Source organism: Vulpes lagopus, chromosome 19, assembly GCF_018345385.1.
Source record: "Vulpes lagopus strain Blue_001 chromosome 19, ASM1834538v1, whole genome shotgun sequence".
Lineage (NCBI taxonomy): Eukaryota > Metazoa > Chordata > Mammalia > Carnivora > Canidae > Vulpes > Vulpes lagopus.
Window position 1 is genome coordinate 27,783,691 of NC_054842.1, and position 20,703 is coordinate 27,804,393.

The 20,703-nt window shown below is 45.6% G+C and overlaps 1 protein-coding gene across 6 annotated transcripts in view; it reads left to right on the forward strand.

Moving 5' to 3' along the window:
• COLQ (collagen like tail subunit of asymmetric acetylcholinesterase) overlaps nt 1–20,703 on the forward strand; it is a 74,845-nt gene that overhangs the window by 25,922 nt on the left and 28,220 nt on the right. For 4 of the 6 annotated variants that reach the window (XM_041734063.1, XM_041734064.1, XM_041734065.1 and 1 more), the window contains 2 exons: nt 17,029–17,141; nt 18,299–18,400. In XM_041734063.1, coding sequence (XP_041589997.1) covers nt 17,029–17,141; nt 18,299–18,400 — 215 coding nt within the window. Of the gene's footprint in view, nt 1–10,130; nt 10,799–17,028; nt 17,142–18,298; nt 18,401–20,703 lie in introns of those variants that run through there. The other 2 variants (XM_041734066.1, XM_041734068.1) reach the window with 2 other exon arrangements.

Below are 20,703 nucleotides of genomic sequence, written 5' to 3' on the forward strand. Positions count from 1 at the left end.
CACCTGGCCCTATTCCATCTCCCAGCCCAGGAGCATTTAGCTCCATTCAAGCCCACACTTATGTCTCCACAGCAACCAACATAAGCAGAGGCATGAGGCGTGTGTTGGGAACTGGCAACAGCTGAAGGAGAGGCCTCATGGCTGCTGAGGGGCTGAGAAAAGAGGAAAGCAAAGAAGGAAACATGAATGAGTTGGACAGGCCTCCCCACCCCTTTCCTCACTCATCTTGCCCTGCTGCTCATCTGGCCTTCTTGGTATCTTTCTGAGAAGTCTGGAGAAAGCCCTGGGAGCTTTCTTGCTAAAGCTGCTAGTTCTCTCTGGGAACACATGAGGGAGGGATCTTCTAGAGGTCTCAGGCTTAGCATGGGCTTCTCAGGGATGCTGGATGGTGAGGGATGGGGTGATGATGGCCATTCTACCCATAGAGACCTACCTGACTGGGGCTTCCTTACTTTACCTGGGGATTTCTTCCAGTGTTTCAACATGTCCCCTGTAGGAAGTTCCTTTGGGGTGGGTCATTATTGAAAGTTGAAACTGGGCTGTTCTTTTGTGCCCAAACAGAACTGCTTCAGTTTCTGAGGTCATCCAAGCTGGGGTAGACCTCATGGAGTAGCCCCTAAAAGGCTTCCAAATTCTCTGTAGTTATTTAGAAACCAAATTCTGAACCATTGAAGTTAGCACAGTATTTAGGGGGCTCCAAGCAAGAACAACAGCCCTTTCCCCATCCTGGTCCATCTTTCTTAGAGCTGCATTGGCAAGGTCATAGTAGGGAAAGTTAACAGTGGAAAACAAGAATGTTCTCTGTGTCCAGTGAGCATGAGAGCTCTGAGGGAGCAGTGTCATTTTGGGTGGCATGTCTGCCCATAGAAAGTGACGAGTGGAAGGCTGAGATGGCTGTCTGGATAGTTTGGGCCTTTGAAATGCTTTCGCCAAAGTATCTGAGGTAAATGGGGTTTTTAAATTTTCTTCAATGACCTGAACCAACTGCTCTTCTGTTGGGAAGCCCTGAAAGAGTGTACTTGCACAACAGGCTTAGGCTGCCATGGTGATTGCTGCTAAGGTTCCCACCAGAAGGTGGTACAGGCACATTTAGTCAGTGGACTTGGTAGTTTACCTGTTTACCATTGTTTGTAGAGAGACCTGGCAGCACAGTGCTGAGTCACTGAGGTAGAATTCAAGAATTCAAAGAAATAACTTCTTTGGACCTGCACTAACTCCTAGGGCACATGTGTAGTGTTGGACAAACTGTTTGCTCTCTGTGAGATTCAGTTTCCTCCTCTGTAAAATGAAGGGATGGACCAGATTTCAAAGCTGTAGACTTTCTCTGACTTTGTGGTTCATGGGTTGCTTGCTAATTTATAGAATTAGTACCTACATAATGAAGGGGTGTTGGCATGTGTTTCTCTTCTGAGCACTGGTAACTGAGAAGCCATGGTGTGTGCATAGAGGGCATGGGATTCATATTCATACAGCTCTGGCCTTGAGTGACCTCTTCATGACCCACTAGCTGAATGATCTTGGCCAAGTGGTCTTGGTTTAATATCTCAACACCTCAGTTTCTACCTCTTTAAAATGGGAATAATAAGAATACCTACCTCATTGGATGACAGTGAGGATTAAATGAGCAGATAGGTACAGAGCTTTGCACCTGGAACATAGTTAAGCTCAGTTACTGGTTGCAACCATTATTCCAAATGGTGGTAAGAGCACTGGAATCCAGGCCACTTGCTCCCTCCTGGGAGGCTGTAACCCCATCTGTTCTTACTGAATCTGGAGAGAATTGCTTGCAATGCTGAAGAGGCTACAAGAATTCTGAGATCCTATCTAAAGCTGGAAGCTGAACAGAAAACATCTCAGTGCATGGGTTTTGGAATTGGAAGTCTGGGCTTAGAAGCCCCGTTCCAGGGGACCTTCAATGTCAAAGCCAGTTTTCCTCACCTGGAAAGGAGGATGTAATACAAGGTAATTTGAGGGGCTATTGGAGAATCAAAGGAGAAAGCATGGGAGGGCCTGCCTCTATGTACTCAGGCACTGTTGTGCCTCAGGGGGGCAACACCAGACCTGCTGGACATGAGGAGCATAGGCTCACACCCGAGGACAGTGTCTTAGCATACTGACTTCTCAGCAGAAAGGCTGCCAGTGGGCAGTCCACCGTGGGCTGCCCTCCCTCCCCAGACAGAGATGAGCTTTCTGGGAACCCCTGCAGGGCACTGCAGTCCTGGGAGTGTCTACCCTTTGGGAATTGTGCAATCCTGGGCAGAACCTAGCTAGTAAGACAAGCCACTTCCTGTATCCAATTCATCCCTGTCAGGAGAAGGGGCCCTTCATCTATGTGGCATCTGCCTTATGTGGAATATCAGTTTTGCCTCCTTCAAGATGGACAGTGGATGCCAAGGCACCAGGCCTGCCAGTGTGAGCCATCCCAGGCAGTAAGAGGAGATTTTTAACTATGAAATTTTCAAATTGAATACCAGCAAATGGTGGCTGATTTGACAAGATGCTCAATTTTCTGACTATGTGCCCATCTACCACCACTTTGCATTTTATTCAGTTTTATCTTTCTAAATGGGATGATATAATCCACTTGAATTGATTCAGATCCTCTGTATCATTATTATTAGTAGTAGTAGTAGTAGTAGTCTGCTTAAATCAATTTTCCATCTCTAAGTTATTTATGGCAATTACTTGAGATATATAATTTTTTATATACTTCCCATGAACAGAAGGGCCAATGTTTATTGCACCTTCTACTATGTACCAGACTATTGTATTGAAGAAGAAGATTCATAAGACTAACTCTAGTCTATTTGTGACATTAAAATAACACAAATGAAGTAATTAATGAGGAGCAAAGTAGATCACCTGGTGGTGTCTCAGGCTGCACAAGTAGTTGGAATTTGTGTGAAAGCAGAGCAACTAAGACAAGGAGACGACTGATCTGAGTTCAAGTTATGATTCTGTCACCTACCTGGGCACTTCTGTGAGCCTCAGTATACTTACCTGTCAAAGGGAGAAAATATTAATAATACTTAAGGTCATTGTAGGCTAGTGCTTAGCAATCATAAGTGTTCTGTGCATATTACTGAGTATGTTGATTCTTGATTTTTCAGGCTACATAAAGGTAGTTTAAGGAGTGTTTTTGTTTTCTGCTTCAGGTAAAATTTCTTCCAAATGAAGAAATATTATGCAGCCATAGAAAGGAATGTAGATGCACTTTATGTAATTATAGAACATAATCTCTTCAGAAATACTGTAAGGAAACCAAGAAGGAGTAGCATATGTATAATCGTACATTCAAGTAACCTTTTGAAGAAGAGAGGGAATATATTATACCTACCTATCTGCTTGTCTCTGCATAAAATATTCCTGAAAAAATACACAGAAAACTAAATGATAATAAATAATTGAAACTGGTACAGAAGGAGAAGAATTTTCATGTATGCTCATTTGGACTTTTGGAATTTTGAATCATATGAGGTATTACCTACTCTAAACAATTAAACAGAATTCCACTTATATACACAAAACAGAGTCTCTCATCTGGAGCACACAGGATGGGATTTTTTGGTCTTGAAACGTCTTTAAGATCGAAAAGCAGCAATAGGAATTGAGATCTCAGAATGGTAAAGTCACACAGTTACAGTGCTGTGGAAAGCCTAAGGCTCATCTTTCCAACCTATTTGATTGTGAAACTCTATTGCTCAGTTGAGTCCAAAGTGGTCAACCTGAGATTCCCCCACTTTCTGGGATCCAGAAATTTGAATAATTCAGTGAGACCAATAAGTAGAAATGATTGTGCTGGATGAGGCCAAGGGGATCCCAGGGACCTTCTTACCCCCTCCTCACCTGCTATGTACCCTCAAATGACAAATACTGAAGGCAGTGGGGATAGGGATGAGAGGTGCTCTAGGAAAAGGGCTAAGTGAGCCATGTGGTTTTGAATCCCATATGTCAATAGAGCTAGAATGTCACCATGGAAAAATGAAGGTGTGGAAATGTAGTGGCTAGAAACACAGGGTCTTTCCACTTGGACCTAGTTGTCAGTGGATATTGGAAATAACCCACCCATTAGGCCAATGTAGCTGGGGAGTTTTGTCTCTGACCTATTGCTAGATCTCCCAAATAACTCTACAAACTTGGCCTTCCCTGTCAAGCTGTAGCAGAAGATTTAATAGTGCTCACTGTTTTATGCTGGACGCTGTAATCAAATTCAGAGCCAAGGCGCAGCCAGTCTTAGGGAGGTTTCTTGATGTTCCCTTCGCTCCTAATAACATTGTCTCCTCCTTCCTTTCTGTTTACCACATGCCATTTTGTCAAATTAGAACTTGAACTCAAAAAAACAGATGCCTTCCTTTAGATAAGGTCGAAAAATTCCCTTGTGGCAGGAAAGGGGGCTGGGCTGTCTCTTGAATCTATGTACAAAGGAGTCACCTTTGATAGATGACTGACCAAAAAGTACTGTCAAGGATGAGATTTTCTTTCATCCACCTAACTAGGGCAGCCATTCTTCCTTGAGGTGTCCCTCTTGGCAGGGGAGGGGGCAGAAGAGAACATGTTCTTCCTGGGGATTCAATTTCTGCTCAAGGTGTCTTCATGAGTGACCGCAGGCTTCTCTAGGCAAGGCTGGTGCCCTAGCTCTGACCCACCCTCAGTCCTAACCCTTGTGGAGGTATCTTCTGGTTTTCCATTTCTTTTTATTACTATTATTCTTTTTTATTATGAATAATTTCAAACATTCAAATGAGTGGAAAAAATTATCCAGGGAACACCACTATGCCCACATTATGGGCTGAGTGCCCCCTCCCCCAGTTTCATATGTTGAAGCCCTAACCCCCAGGACCTCAGAATGTGACTGTATTTGGAGCTGGAGCCTTTAAATGAGGTGATTAAGGTTAAATGAGGCGATAAGGGTGGGCCCTAATCCAATCTGACTGGTGTCCTTATAAGAAGAGGAGATTTGGATACACAGAGATAACAGAGATGCTCAAAGAGAGGAAAGGCCACATGAGGACATAGCTAGAAGGTGGCCATCTGCAAGCCAAAGAGAGAGGCTTCCAAACCTTCCAACACCTTAACCTTGGACTTCTAGCTTCCAAAACTGCAAAAAATAAATTTCTGTTAGTTAAGTCACCCTGGTACTTTGTTATGGCAGCCTTAGCAAATACACCCACCAAATAGATTCTGCAATTGCTTTGATTTTGCTATATTTACTCTACCACATATCCCCTTGTCCCTGCATCTTCTGTTTTTTGGAGTAGACTTCCAAATGAATCACAGATTCATTGCTTGCTTTGAAGAGTAAACTATTCAACAGAAAAGGTTGATGTTTGAAGCCTGCTAGCACACGTGATTGAATCTTATGTGGCCATGATGAGGAGCAACTAAGATTGTCTATTTATGTGAGTTTACAAACCAGGAAACTGGGGCCCAAAGATGAGTAAATGTAAGGTTTGATTAAAAAGGCATGCAATGAGGTGTTGGTAAACTTCTCTAACACCAGCTGGCCAAGATGACATCTGCCATTCTTTCTGGGCTTCCGTGCCCATTCTGGCTGGCTGGTAGTGGGGGAGAGAGGTTGCTACTTTGTACTAGTAACCAAATCTCTGGAAGTCTCCAGTGTCAGACCATCTGGATTCAGTCCTGGCCTACTACCTACTGGTTGTGTATGATCGTAGGTGCATCCCTAAATCTCTGAGCCTTGGCTAAAAATGAGGATGATAAATCTAATACTTCATACAGTTGCTGTGGGAACCAAAGAAGGATATTGAATGCTCACAGAATAGTTTCCATTGTTGGCACCTCATTACCAGGTTAGGGTAATGCTGTCTGCTGTAATAAATAAGCACCAATATTTTAGTGACTTCATTGAATCAAAATTTATTTTATGCTCACCTAACTGTCCAGTGTCTGGTTGGGGGCAGTTCACCTCCATGCTGGCCTTTAGGGATGCAGGCCCCTTTCATGTGTGCCACCACCATCCCCTCAGGTTTGAGTCCTCTGTACCCAGGCAGAACCATTGGCAAGAAGGGTCGAGAACCCCTAGCTATTCACACTGCAGGAGCTGGGAAGTACAGCCACTTCTCAGGGATAGCTCTGGCCTATGGAAGGAGGAGCCCCCATTTGGGGGAGTGCTAGCCTTCTCTACACAGCCACAACTCTGAGTGGGGCTCCTAGATGTAAAGTCCATGGCTGGGAGTTAGGAGTGGCATGAGCCTGCTAGCCAGGAAAGGGCCAGACCAGAGGGAAACCTCCCTGCTCTATCATGAGAGCAGTGAGCACAGCAGGAGAGGTGGGAGGCATAAAGATGGAGAGCCATCCCTCAAGGGCTGGGCAAGTTGGCCAACTGGAGGGCACCTTCTCACAGGGCTGTGTGCAAGATCCCTTTTGAACTCTGACTCCAGTTCTGTACTATCTATGTGACCTGGACCAAATGACAGCTTCTCCAAGAGTCCTTTTATCCTCTGTAAAATGAGGATAGTGGTGCTTTGAGGATTAAATGCAGTGGTGCATGGAAGTGCAGTGTTGTCCTTGTTTCATGATGAGGATTTTGCTAAACATGGGCCTGCAAGTATGCAGCACAGGTGTCACTCCTTCCTCTCATCTCAGGGAGCCCGATACCAGGAAGTCATGAGCCTCTATCCTCAGAGTCCTTCTTAACATGATGTTTCAGAAAATCTGTGCCAGTCAGTTCACATTAGCAGATAGGATGAAAACTCTTTGATCTCCAGATCCTAGACCTTGGGCTTATTTGTTTCTATATCCATGTGGCATACAAGGACTTGGCACATAGGAAGCATTCAATAAATTGAGTAGAACCTGTTATAGGGCTCTCTTGGAGGTGGCATTTACTTGTTGAAATGGTAAAGAAGACTGTTCAAGACTGTTGCCCCAGGTGGCAAGCCGGTCTCAAGAGGAGAAAGAGATTGGGCTCAATTCTGAATGCAGTAGGAATGAGTGGGGATTGATAGCCAAAGAGCTAGTTGGAAGCGAGGGTGTCAGTGGATGGAAAATTATTAAGAGGAAACCTCAGGGATAGGGGTATTCTTGCTAAATTCACCTCTGAAGGTGAAGGCAGATTGAAGGCAGACCAGGGTGCTGAAGGCAGACCAGGGTGCTAAGATAGCAAGGGTAGGGGGAATGAGGAACTTGCTCAGCTATCAAGGGTGGGGATTCACTCTAAATTGACTTTGCCAGATTCTTGCTAAACCTAAACTCTGCCAGGACATACACAGAAACCCAAGTCCAAGGCCTTGCTGAGAACCGGAACAAAGTTGGGTAAAGGAGAGAGTATTTGTCGGAAAGTAGGACCCATATCATCCAATCTACATCTCTGCCCACCCAGGTTCGGGGATGAGACAGCAGACTTGAGGTACCCTGGGACTGGTGGGACCCTAGGCTATACCTTTGATTTTTAAATTCTTTTTAAAGATTTTATTTATTCATGAGAGATACACAGAGAAAGGCAGAGACGTGGGCAGAGGGAGAAGGGGGCTCCCCGTGGGGAGCCTATTGGAGGACTCAATCCCAGGACCTGGGATCACACCCTGAACCAAAGGCAGACACTCAACCACTGAGCTACCCAGGCATCCCTAGGCTATGCCTTTAAACATGCAGGTGTTTTTGCCTCACACTGGAGACTCTGGGTCCTGGGGGAGAATGCCAAGTTATCCAGCCCTCAAGATCTCTCTATGCAGCAGGAGTGAGAGACATAGGAGGACAAGAAGCACAGAGGACTCTGCTTTGACCCAGAACAGCAGGGAACAGGCCTGCATGTGGCAGAGGGGGACAAGACTTCTGGAACGGCGCCCAGGGAGGCCGCATTCCAGAAGTGGACTTCTGGCTTGGTTGATAAGTACCAGAGCTGCAATTAAGACAAAATACTGTGAATATGACACCTGCTGACAGCTGCAGGAAGGCCCCGGAAACCTTTATTATGAATTAGATTTTGCAGGCCACTCTGCTGTGGTGAGCTGATGCCTGGGTGAAGTAACCAGTGGGAACTCAGCAGGCCGCCTGCCTCGAGGGCATGGGATGGATCACTGGGGGAGAAGGGGAAAGAATGTTCTTCGATCCCTGTCCAGGGCCCTTATGAAGGACTGTTTAAGTCTCAGAAATCCTAGCCCATGGTAGAAGCCAGAGCTAGAAAGGGCTTAGAGCTCCTCTGGTCCAATTGCTCCCATTTCACATTTGGGGAAACCAAGGCCCAGAGGGGAAGTGAGTTATCCAAGGTGACACGGCACATTACTGGACACACCAGGCCTGGAGAACAGGATTCCTAATCTCAGGCTGGCATGCTTGGCAGGGCAGTTAACAGTAAGTCGAGTATACATCTAGGCATCTGACTTAAGGAGATTTGGCTCTTAGTCCTTGGAGAGATAGAGAATGAAACAGAATACAGGAAAGTGAGTTGCAGAAGGAGAGCAACATGGAAAAGAGACAGAGATTCATGAGCCTGAGTCATTAGGTTCAAAATAGAGATTCAAACATCAGAGTGGGATAAGACCTCAGTGACCATCTAGGCCAGTCTCCTTTGTTTTTACAATAAAGTGCAGCTCAGTGGTTTACATGTGTCAACCTTTATTTATTTATTTATTTATTTATTTATTTATTTATTTATTTATTTATAAATATTTTATTTATTTATTCATGAGAGACACAGAGAAAGAGGCAGAGACACAGGCAGAGGGAGAAGCAGGCTCCATGCAGGGAGCCCGACGTGGGACTCAATTCCAAATCTCCAGGATCACACCCTGGGCTAAAGGCAGCACTAAACTGCTGAGCCACCTGGGCTGCCCCATGTGTCAACCTTTTTAGGAACAGTCTGATGTTGAATGGTAAAAAGGAAGTGCTTTTGGTGCTGAAAAGTGGCAAAATTTCCATCTCCAAGGGTTTTTTAATGGGATTTGAAAAATAATGCACTGTGGGGCTATGACCTAACACAGAAGAATTTGGGAAAATGTGATGCTGATGATATTTCCACAATGGTCTGGGATTTTAGATTGAGCACTCCATGCCCTTCATCCTTTCTCTGATGTCTTAGACTCTGTTTGTGTGAACAGAAGGTAATGCTCCAGGCAAGAAACAGAACCTAAACCCTTTCTTCCCTTTGAAAGGAGTTTCATCTTGGTACCAGCAAATCTTCTCTGCTTTCAAAGTTCGGCTCTCCTCTTCCAGGAAGCTTCCCCTGATTTCTCACTTACATCCCTCCCCCCAACTGGTATCCATCACTTCCTGGTACAAATCCCTCTAAACATCCCCAGCCTGTGTTAGCCACTTCTCTTTTTGTCCTTTTTAGTACAAAATCATTATCTCTGAAAATGTCGATTAAAGAGCCCTGTTCTATTCCAGGAACTCTGAAATCCTTAGCTCTAGTACTCACAATAATCTAACAAGATGAGTCTTGCTCTACCCATTTTATAGATGAGAAAATTGAGACTCAGAGGGAATGAGTAACTTCCTCAGCGTTATACAGCTAGTAAGTGGCAGCCTGGGTAACTCCAGACTGTGTTTGCTGACTCCAGGGCCTATATTCTTTCCATGACACTGAGTGACACATGCCAGGAACAGGAACTGTGTCTAGTCATTGAGTCTTGGAAACATTTGGCATTCAATATGTGTTTATGAATTAATGAAACAATAAATGAATGAGTGAATACAAGGAATAACATTTCTTCTGAAGGCTATAGCTCAGGAGTCAGCCAACTACAGCCTGCAGGCCAAATCCAGCCTGCTTCCTATTTTTGTAAATAAAAATTTAATAGAACACAACTACGCTGCTTTATTGTCTGTGGCTGCTTTCATGTATAATAGTAGAGTTATGTTGTAACAGAGACTGTGCAGCCCACAGAGCCTAAAATATTTACTATCTGGCTCTTTCTGGAAAAAGTTTTCTGAATCCTACAATAACTGATGATTTCTACTAACCTGGTTAAAACAACGGTCGAGTGCTTATTGCTAAGTACTAATAATCCTGTCTTTTATGATCTAGAATTTTGTGCGTGTGCATGCATGTGCATTGGGTATGATTATAAAGTTATCAGATTCCACATGTATCTGGTATATGCTATTTTATTATTTTATAGGCAAGCTTCATCCAAAAAGGTTTACTTCACTAGCCCTTTGGATATATTTATATACGTTTATATATATGTATATATATATATATTTCTTTGCATATCTGTATATATATTTTTAATCTTTATAATTTTAAAAATTAAGTTTATCTTTGTTGGCAGCACCTTGGCACAGACATGGTGACAGAGATCTTCCTTGAAGTAGAGGAGGACAGATTCCCCCAGAACAATCACAGTGGGGGTGGACTTTGAGGCTTGCCAGAACAGTATTGACAGGGGCAGTTTCTGAGCTAAATGAAAAGCAGCCTTTTAGACGGATTGCACTCCCATTTCCTCTTGGCTGGCAAGGGCGATCAGTATTCCTTGCTCCCAACCTCACCTCCTTCCTTGGGACAGGGGCATTCTTCTTCCCCCAAGCTGTCCCCACTGTAGCCTCTCTTGAGGCCAGAACACCGTGTACCTGTTCCTGCTCCCGGGAGCTGAGTACTGGCCTCTGGACCCCTGGCATCTGGGGCAGAAGCAACACCAAAGCAGGGATTGGCTGACTCCCACCCCAAATGCCCAGCTGGGAGTGCTCAGAGGCGTGACAAATCTCAGCCTGTCGCCAGCGTGTGTTCCCTGGCCAGTCCCTCCTTGGGCCTTGCCCACAATGACTGGTCTATCACTCAGCTTCACTCACCTGCTCACCATTTCAGGACTGCTCTGTTTCTCAGCTTGCTGCTCAGGTGAGTTGTGTGTGTGTGTTGTATGCCTGTATATATGATGTGTGCATTGTTTAGAAAAAAGGCTTAGAAAGCAGACTTGAAAAAAAAAAAAAAAGACCTGTTCTGAGTGCTTTCAGCAGTCTTTAAGTGTTAAACTTCTCGATCAGTGTTGGAATTGCACATAAAAGGGATTTGACAATGGAGTTGGTGGGGACCTTGATATACACTCGTGAGCGTGTGTGTGTGTGCTTGGGTGTGCCCCTTTTGTGACCTTAACTTTGAGGTCTGAGGCAGGCGGCTGCTGCTCCTTTGGCTTTGAAGTAACATCACACACTATGGTCTGGGGCCAGCCATGGTATTGGGTGGCCGAGATGTTGTCCATTATTCTCCAGGCTGACAGCTTGGGTCATGTGGCCACACTGCCCCAGAGACAGTAGCCACCAAACTGCCAAATCATATCCTTTGTAGGTTGTGCCCTCACCTGCTCCCCATATCCACTCAGGCAAATTGCAAGATGGCAAATTCCTACCTTGGTCTTTCAGAGCAGTTCAAATACTTTCAACTTTTAGGATCAGAATTTGTTTTCAAGATGTGTGGGGTATGTGTAGGGGTTAGAGGAAAGATATAGGGCATAGCCTTCTCTGGAATATGTGAATCAGGAAAAACTTTGAGCAAATTGAAACGAGCTATCATGAGAAATTCACTGTAGCTGAGACATCTGACTCATGGTCAGAACACTCAGTGCTGCACAGAGCATGTGTCCTTCACCTCTTCTCTCCTTTCGTCCTTCTGCAAGTTCCAACAGGCAGGGAGAGGCCTCAGAGTGGGAGGAGGCGGAAGTAAGAAGCTGAGCAGTCCCCCAACTCTGAGCAGTTGCAGAATAGGTAATATATGGCTGCACCTAGAAGTTTCCCACCCCGCAAAGGCAGGATGTTTATGTGACTTCTTTCCTTTGGTGGCTTCTAATGGTACATTTGCTTTATTGGGCGGTGGGGGTGGGGGAGTTCTTCTTGCTGCAAAAAACAGGAGGCAGAAACAGGTTGTCTTTCATGACCTACTGATGGGCTGGTGTCATGAGTGGGAGATACAGGTGGATACAGTGGAGATCCTGGTATCATATGTATGAAAACAGAATTTGGAGATGGTTTGGGCCAGACTCCTTATGGTGTAGGTAAGGAATCTGAGTCTCAGAAATGAGCTGTGCGAATCACATGGTCGCTTGCACCCAGACTCATACCCTTTTATCCAAGTCCCTATGTTTTCAGGAGTAAGTGCGAGTAAGTCACACTTTCCAAGGATGCACCCAAGAGTAAGTGGGTATTGAGTGCAAAGGCAAAGTCAGCATCTGCAATGGCAAACAAAACAGAAACAAAAACAAGACACTTGCCACAAGCCTGCATTAGACCTAGCTTTATTTCTACCCGTGATTTGGCACTGCAGTGGCCATGTACAGTATGACTTCAGTGTCTTTAAGTCAGGGCAAGTGGTCCTGAAATTCCATGGGAGTTGGCGTTTCCAAGGCAGCTGCCTGGGCCTGAGCCACATGGCACACCCGGGTTTCTGCAGGCCCCATGTTCATACACACATGATTGTTTCCATTACCACAGAGCCTGCTGGGGCTTTTCCAAGCTGGACCCTGGGCTTAGACACGATTCCATGGAGGCAGCCTAGTCCTGAAAGAGACCCACAGGCCACTCAGATGACACTAAAATAGACATGTGAAGTCCAGGCTTAGTTGACAGGGAGGGAGGGGCGGGAAGCTGTTCCCAAACACATCCACCTGATGGAAATATTCTGAGTTGGAATGAGCCGTAAATAAACTAGACTGTGCTAAAAACAAACATCTCCAGGGAGTTTGGGGGGTAAGCAGAAATAGATGCTCTTCACCTGCTGAAAGTGAAGTCAAGGTCAAGGGGGAAAAGGCAAGGAGGGATGAGGAGAGGTGAACAATGCAGATGCCTCAGCAGGAAAAGCAACTGATAATTTATGTTCACCAAAGAGTTCTCCAGTTTCCAGGAAGAAATAAGAGAATTGCTTTTAAATGATTCGGGGTCTTTCATCTGTGGAAGACCGCACCTAATGTAGTGTAAAGGGAGGCACTGGAGGCCATACATGGCCTGGAAAAATCAATGGCGAGGAGTGCATAGAGCCATGTGAATGTGCAGACCTCTCAGGTGCCCCTGGCTGACAGAGGTTTTGCAGAAAACCACAGCCTCTGCCAAGAGCGGCAAAGGAGGAACTTCCACTAGGGAGCGCCGAGAGGGTTCTGGATGCTGGTGCGTGGCTGCCAAATTCCCCATGTGCCCAAGGCAAGGGACACAGTGGAAGCTGCCCCACTGAGCTTACTCTGCACTCCAGGAGAGCTACTTGAAGGAATTTGAAAAGGAATATGATTGGCATTGATGTCAAATTTTATGACAATGTACTGCAGTGTTTTTTTCCCCTGAGAGAGAGAAAGCAGCTCATGACAGGTGGAATGTATCTGCCACTCACAGCTAGGCCATGGTATGGTGTTCTGTTGAATGAGAACAGTTTCAGAGCACAGCATCAGACAAGGCCCAAGACAAAAAAAAAAAAAGGCCACTGTATCACCCTATCAGACACAGACAAAACCTGACCACCATCCAACCACACAAATGGCCAACTATCCGCCTGTCCTTGCTAATATGAGTGACAGCTGCTGCTTTATTACCCACAGCTTCAGTCTCCCTCTGCTCTTCTCTTCTAGATAAGAATTAAGATAGTTATAGACTAACTTTCACTTCCTGACCCCATCCAATCCAGAGCGAGGCCAGACTTTACTTCCTCAAGTCTCCCCCACCCCCAAGCATCATCTAGTGAAGGCCCAAATCCTAGAACAAATCCTTTCTTTTTTTTTTTTTTAATTAATTTTTATTGGTGTTCAATTTACCAACATACAGAAAAACACCCAGTGCTCATCCCGTCAAGTGTCCACCTCAGTGCCGGTCACCCATTCCCCTCCAACACCTGCCCTCGTCCCCCCTTCCACCACCCCTAGTTCGTTTCCCCGAGTTAGGAGTCTTTATGTTCTGTCTCCCTTCCTTTATATTCCCTTTCACTATTATTTATATTCCCAAATGAATGAGAACATACACTGTTTGTCCTTCTCCGATTGACTTATTTCACTCAGCATAATACCCTCCAGTTCCATCCACGTTGAAGCAAATGGTGGGTATTTGTCGTTTCTAATTCTAACAGCCTCTTACAAGATGCCCCGTGGGCCCCTGGTGTGCATCTTCCTTCACAATGAGCCAATAGGGCCAGTTTTGTGCAACCACACGTGTGTTCCTGATGGTTTTTGGTTGTAAACCCTTGATGCTGTATATCTCAGGTAGTTGTTATGGGAGCCCCTTTCCTTTCTCTGAGCTCCTGACCTTTATTTCCACCCACATGTGGAAGAGTGTGGGGATCAGGAGGAAGAAGCCTAGAACCCTGCTGCTAATTGTATGACCTCGGGCAAATTGCTTCACTTCTTTGCTTCAGTTAACTGATCTGTAAAGTGGGGGTGATGATAACAATAGTACTTAACTCTCAGGATTGCTGTGAGGATTAGATGAATTTATATGTATGGGGCATTTCACTGGTGCCTAATCATGAAGTAATTGTTTGGGATTTTTATTATTATTATTATGAATTCAGCAAGCATTTGTGGAGTATCTAGTGTATGTTAGGTACTGTGCTAGAACCTGGGGATTAAAAACTGGCTTACATCCTCCCAGAAAGCATTGTAGTCAGGGAGATACAAGGAAACTGTTTTACCCTATAGGTATGAGCTAACATGGGGTAAGCCCAGAGAAAAACATGGCAGGACTCTCAACCTTGACCTGGGAAATCAAGGAAAGCTTCCTGGTGGAAGTGGCACCTGACAGTCTTTGATGAATGAATAGGAGTCTCTAGGATTAGGCTAGGTGTGGCTGGGAGGAGTGGGATATGAACAGAAGGACCTTGGCAGCCATTCAAGCTCCACAGGACTTACTGTCTGCATGTCGGGGGCACCAGTCAGGCATCTTTCTACCCCCCACATAGCCTGGTCCAGTGCCTGGGAAGGCATGTGCTCAACTGAACAAATGTCTAACCAAATTTGATAGCTTTCCCCACAAACCAGTACCTCTTTTGACTTTTCCATCTCCTACTCTGATCACTGTGGTTCCAGGTCCCTGCCATCTCAAAACCACCCTCCTCTTTCACTCCTACAACACAATGGCCCCTTCCTCGTTTCTTTCTTCTCAGTAATGTTTGCAGTGATCCCTTCCTTTTTTGTCCTCAACTCTTCCATGGCCCTGAGAGGCCACCTCCACATGTGGCTGCTGTAAGATTATATTGATTTTTTAAATTGTGTATGCAGAGGCATCTAGGTGGCTCAATAGGTTAAGCACCTGCCTTCAGCTCAGGTCATGATCTCAGGGTCCTGAGTTTGATCCCTGTATCGAGCTCCCTGCTCAATGGGGAGCCTTCTTCTCCCTATCCCTCTGCCAATGTCCCTGCTTGTGCTCTTTTTCTTTCTCTTTCTCTCTCTCAAATAAATAAGTAAAATCTTTAAAAAAATAAAATTGCGTATGTCTATTGTATAATTTGTTAATTTCATTTCAAGGTAATAAAAGGGTCTTCACAAAATATTTCTTACAAAAGGAGGCACTGGGTCAGAGAGGACTGAGGACTACTGGCACAGGTCAGTGGAATGCTCCTCCACTGGAGAGTGAGTGTGTGGATATGCATGGAGCAGCTGCCTAATGTCCACAGACAGGTCCTGGAGCAGAGGGTGCAAACAGTAGACAATCAGAGGCCCCTGAGAGATAAGACAGAAACTGGATTCAGGGCCAAGAGGCATATGGTGAGTGACCTGCCCCATATTCTATGAGGTCAGAGGTTCGCGAAGGAATGGAGGTGAGGATACCATCATAAGACCCAAACTGGATACTGTAAAATTATAGCTTGTGGCAAATATGGGTATTACTGTTGTGAATATTCTAGTACATGTGTTTTGGTGAACATATGCCTGCTTGTCTGTTGGTAAATACCTGTGAGTGAAATTGCTGGGCTATAGAGGTTGCCTGTATTCAGTTGCAGTAGACAATACCAAGCAGTTTTCCAAGGAGGTTGAACCAACTTACACTCCCCCTGGCCATTGTATGAGAGCTCTATTTGTTCCATGTTCTTGCCAACATTTATTATTTTCTGTCCTTTTCATTTTAGCCATTCTGGTGGGGTATGTAGTGGTTGTCAACCCAATATGCAGCAGCTGTGGAATGGATAAGCAGACTGTGGTCTAGCCACATAGTGGAACTCTACTCAGCATGAACAACGACAAGCAACAATCTGAATGATCCCCATGAATGCTACGATGAGCAAAAAGAAGCCAAACACAAGAGTTCATATTGTTTGATTCCATTTATATAAAGTTCCAGAATAGATAAAATGAGTCCGTGGGGTTGGAAGTCAGTATGGTGGAGAGGGAGGAGCACAGGGATTGGACAGGAGCTTACAGGGCTTGTGGATGCTGGGGAGTTATGTGTTTTGATTTGGGGGGAGGATGGGTCTGGCTTCGAGGGTGTGTTCGCTTTGCAGAAATCTGTTGGGCTGTAGACTCATGATCTGCATCCTTTCCATAAGGTATACTTCAACACTGAGCATACACTAACGTTGAACATGGGCAAGACCCCATGTTGTATAAAGCAATCAGGGTCCAGGGCCCTCCATTCATCTCCTCACACCCATGTATTGAGTCATTAAACTGTAAACTCTTTAGTGAATATGGGTGACACCAAATGTGTGTGTAGAGTCCAGAGTCAAATATATGTGTTAAATCAGGGCTCTGAGTCTCTTAAAATCAACACCACCTCAGGCCCTAGCTGCCCACTCCCTGAACAATGCCCTTTGAGCACACCATCAAAATAATTAGCAAACACTGCCTTCTGACCTATTAGAGGTGCTTTATAGGTCTGAACTTTGCGTTCCTTGTCACATCTGCTAAATGACAAGTCAGTCCCAGAAGAGGGAGAAATGGACTTTATTATGGCCACAGTGTCCATACCACCTGCTTGTTTATCAACCATCTTCGTTTACTGAAGGCTAGGGGAAGGTTACATCAAGTAGTAAACAGAAGGCGCACTCATGTAAATGGATTAGAAATCAAACTCAGAAATCTCAGGTACCGCATGGGTCTCTCAGTGGGGACGACAGAGGCCCCGGCACTGACCCCATGCTAATGAGCAGCGATTTTCTCTGCACAGCCCTTCCCGGCCTGGATCAGAAGAAGCGTGGTAGCCACAGAGCATGCTGCCTCCTGACGCCCCCTCCACCCCCACTGTTCCCACCACCATTTTTCAGAGGGGGCCGAAGTCTGGTGAGTACCTTAGGAGTCATGAGAAAGTAGACGTGCTGGCTCCCCAGTGCCTGCCACACACCCCCCACACACCCCCCCACAGCCGCCTGCTTGAGGTGAGTGGCCTCCAGATTCTTTTTGAGGGATCCAAACCTTTACTCTCACGGAGCAGGTTGGACCCTAGAACAGACATTTAGCAGTTTCTGGTGTGTGTCTGTTCTTCCACTGTCTTAAATAAGCTACAGAGGGAGATTCTTCTCAGCTGGAAATTGGAGTTGACAAAGTGTCCTGTCTTCCTGAGAACAATGAGGTGATTTAAAAACTTTTGAGACTCCCTACAGCTGCTCAGATATGGATTTTTCCCTTTCTTCCCAAGTATTTGTGTAATTCCCTCCCACAGCCTATACTGAATGGAGGCTGTTTCTGTGAGGTGATGCAGGAAATGGTGCCTTGATAGCCATACTGAGGCGTGAGAGGGAGCCCAATTTGGGAAGAGGGAAAGAGCAGGATTTGGGAAGCTGAGCTAGATGACAATGGGCCAGGATATTCTAGGGACTTGAGATTCTCAGATTTTTCCAGAAATTCTAAGAACTGTACTGCCCAGTGCAGTAGCCACTTAGCCATATGTGACTCGAACACTTTTAATGCAGCTGGTTCGAGTTGAGATGGGCTATTGATATGGAATACTGGATTTTTTTTTACTGGACTTAATATGAATAAAGAATGTAAAATGTCTCATGAGTAATTTTTAAATATTGAATACATGTTGAAATGATAACATTTGGGACATATTGGGTTAAATATATTATGAAAATTAATTTCACTTCTTTCTCTTTACCTTTTTTATGTGGCTACCAGAAAATTTAAAACTATATACGTGGCTTGCACTGGTGGCTTGCATTTTATTTCCATTGGACAGTGTTGTCCTAGATATTGGATAAAAGCCCCTGAAATGAGCTTCCTAACTCCATCCAAAGTGGCTATTCTATCTTTATAATCCATTCAAGCCAGGTATGTCTCAAGAGAGACCAGTAAGTGGGGGCCCAGAAGGTCATCTTCTTGAGACACCCTTTGGGTATCTTGAGGACTGGACTGCGGAGCAGGTCTGTGTCCAGGATGGTGACCCTTCTTCTGTCCCCCAAGTCTGGCTTGTAACCATGTGTTGCTTTGCTTTGAAGCTGTTGTCCCCAGACATGAAGAATCTCATCCTGGAACTGGAGACCACGCAGTCTTCATGTGCACAAGGATCACTCGGCTCCCCTGGGCCCCCTGGCCCCCAGGTTGGTTCATTCCCCCAGATCCTCTCCTGTTGTCTTCTGTTCAGAGCGATGAAGCCCACTGGAGAGACTCTCTTAGAGCTGCCCTTTTTAAAGTAACATGGGGGCTGTCTTTCCTTCTCTAAGAGCTCACCTCCAGCTCCAGGGCCACATGGATAGAACAGTGATTCTCTTCTGGGTGAATTCTGACCTCTCAGCCTTGATTTCCTCATCTATGCAATGGAGATAATTACCCCTGCAGTACTGGATTTTGGGAGTGGTGAGGGGACCAAATGAGCTGCTGCCCAGATGGGTGGGATTATTATTATAATTATCATCAAACACTTGGTGACAGTGGGTTGCCCCTTCTGTGACCATGGACCCTTGCCAGTGGACCAAGGAGTGCCAGAAAGTGGAGGTAATGGGGAACTTGTTACTCTGACCTTTGTTTGCCCCCAGACACTGCAACCAGACAACACACTGCTCCCCACTAAAGCTAAAGGGAAGAGTGAGAAACAGGCAAAACGTTAGAGGGAGGCTTTTCTAGACAAACAAGAGCACTCTCCAGAGACCCTGTCATACAGACCCTGGCTCCTCTGGCCTGCATGGGAGCGGGGGTCCATCAAGGAGGAATGCTCCCTGGCCTGGAGTTTGGAGGTCTGCCATGGAAGGGGAAAGAGAGTACAAGCAACAGTCAGTTGCCCAATTGCCTTATGAATTCTGTTACCCCTTCCAGTTGCCCAATCGCCTTATGAATTCTGTTAACCCCTCCTATGGCTTCTGGTCACAGGAGACTAAGAGCCAGACTCCTCACCCTCAGTTACAAATTCTCTCTCCACCCCTGCCCCCTGAAGAGGACCCTCCCTGTCTCTCCTACCTTGTCTTATACCACCACCATCACCCACCCAACGCACATCTCTTGGGGCCTGGAGCATGCCAAGCTTCTTCCAGCCTTAGGGCCTTTGTGCTTATGGGTCTGAATGTCTGGAATGTTCTTCCCTCTGATTTTTACCACAGCCAACTCTTTTGTCACTCAGAACAATTTGCAGACCAGCTCCTTAGAAATACCTTCCTCAACCACAGTCTACAGTAGCCTTCCCCATCACACTCCATCCCAATGACCTGTTTTCATTCTCTGCATCATTTTCTCACCTTATTACAGTTTTCTTATTCATTTCGTGACTTTCCCTGGTCTCTTTGGTTTTCCCTTTGTAAAATACAGGCCCTATGGCAGTGACTGGCCAACTATGGCCTACAGATCTGATGACAACCTGTTTATTTATTTATTTTTTTAAGATTTTACTTATTTATTCATGAGAGAGACAGAGCGAGAGGCAGAGACACAGGCAGAGAGAGAAGCAGGTTCCTCACAAGGAGCCTGATGCGGGACTCAATCCCTGGATGGCGATCACACCAAAGGCAGATGCTCGACTGCTGAGCCACCCAGGAATCCCGACAATCTGTTTTTATAATTAAAGTTGTATTGTCTCTGGCTGCCTTTGTTGCCACAGTAAGTGGCTGTGACAGAGATACTGTATCAGAGGCAGAGTCTAAGATACTTACTATCTGCCTCTTAACAGAGACAGCTCACCCACCCCTGGTCTTGAGAGCAAGGACATTGTGTATCTTGTTCACATGTTGTGGGCAGTCTCCACCAGAGCATGGGTTGTCAAAAGTTCTCCATAAATTTTATTGGATGCAATAAAAACAGACCTTTGGACCCAGAATTGGCTGCTGCAGAGGGGCTGGGAAGTCTGCAGATAGGCGAGATGGGTACCCTAAGGAATACCTCTCAGGTGGATTTCTACCTTCCCACCTCTGGCAGTCTCCTCAGGTCTCGGAGCATGTGAGGACCACAGAACATGGGAAGGAAAGGGGGGTTCTCAGCTGACTTCAGACCAGCAGCTCTCCAGCCATGCTTGCCCATCTCGAACCTCACGCAGTCCATTCAAGTCTTAACGGAGAACGTGTTGCCCAATGGAAGGGGGATTTGCAGACCCCTCCCTTGCCCTAGAACACACTGTAAAATGCTGTTCCCAAGCGAAGTGAGATCTGCAGACGGGTAGCATTGACATCCCCTGGGAGTTTGTTAGAAATGTAGGATCTCATTCTCCCCTCCCCCTTCACACAGCCCTGCAATCAGAATCTGCATTTTAGTGAGACCCCCTAGTGAAACCTCTGCACATCCCAGTTTGAGAAGCACTGAGCTAGAGCACAGTGGCCTGGTCAAATCATTCCAGCCCATTTTAAGAAATGGAAAAAACAGGCTTGATAATAAGAAATGGAACAATGAAACAACATTCAGTCACCCTGCCTGGATGGTGCAC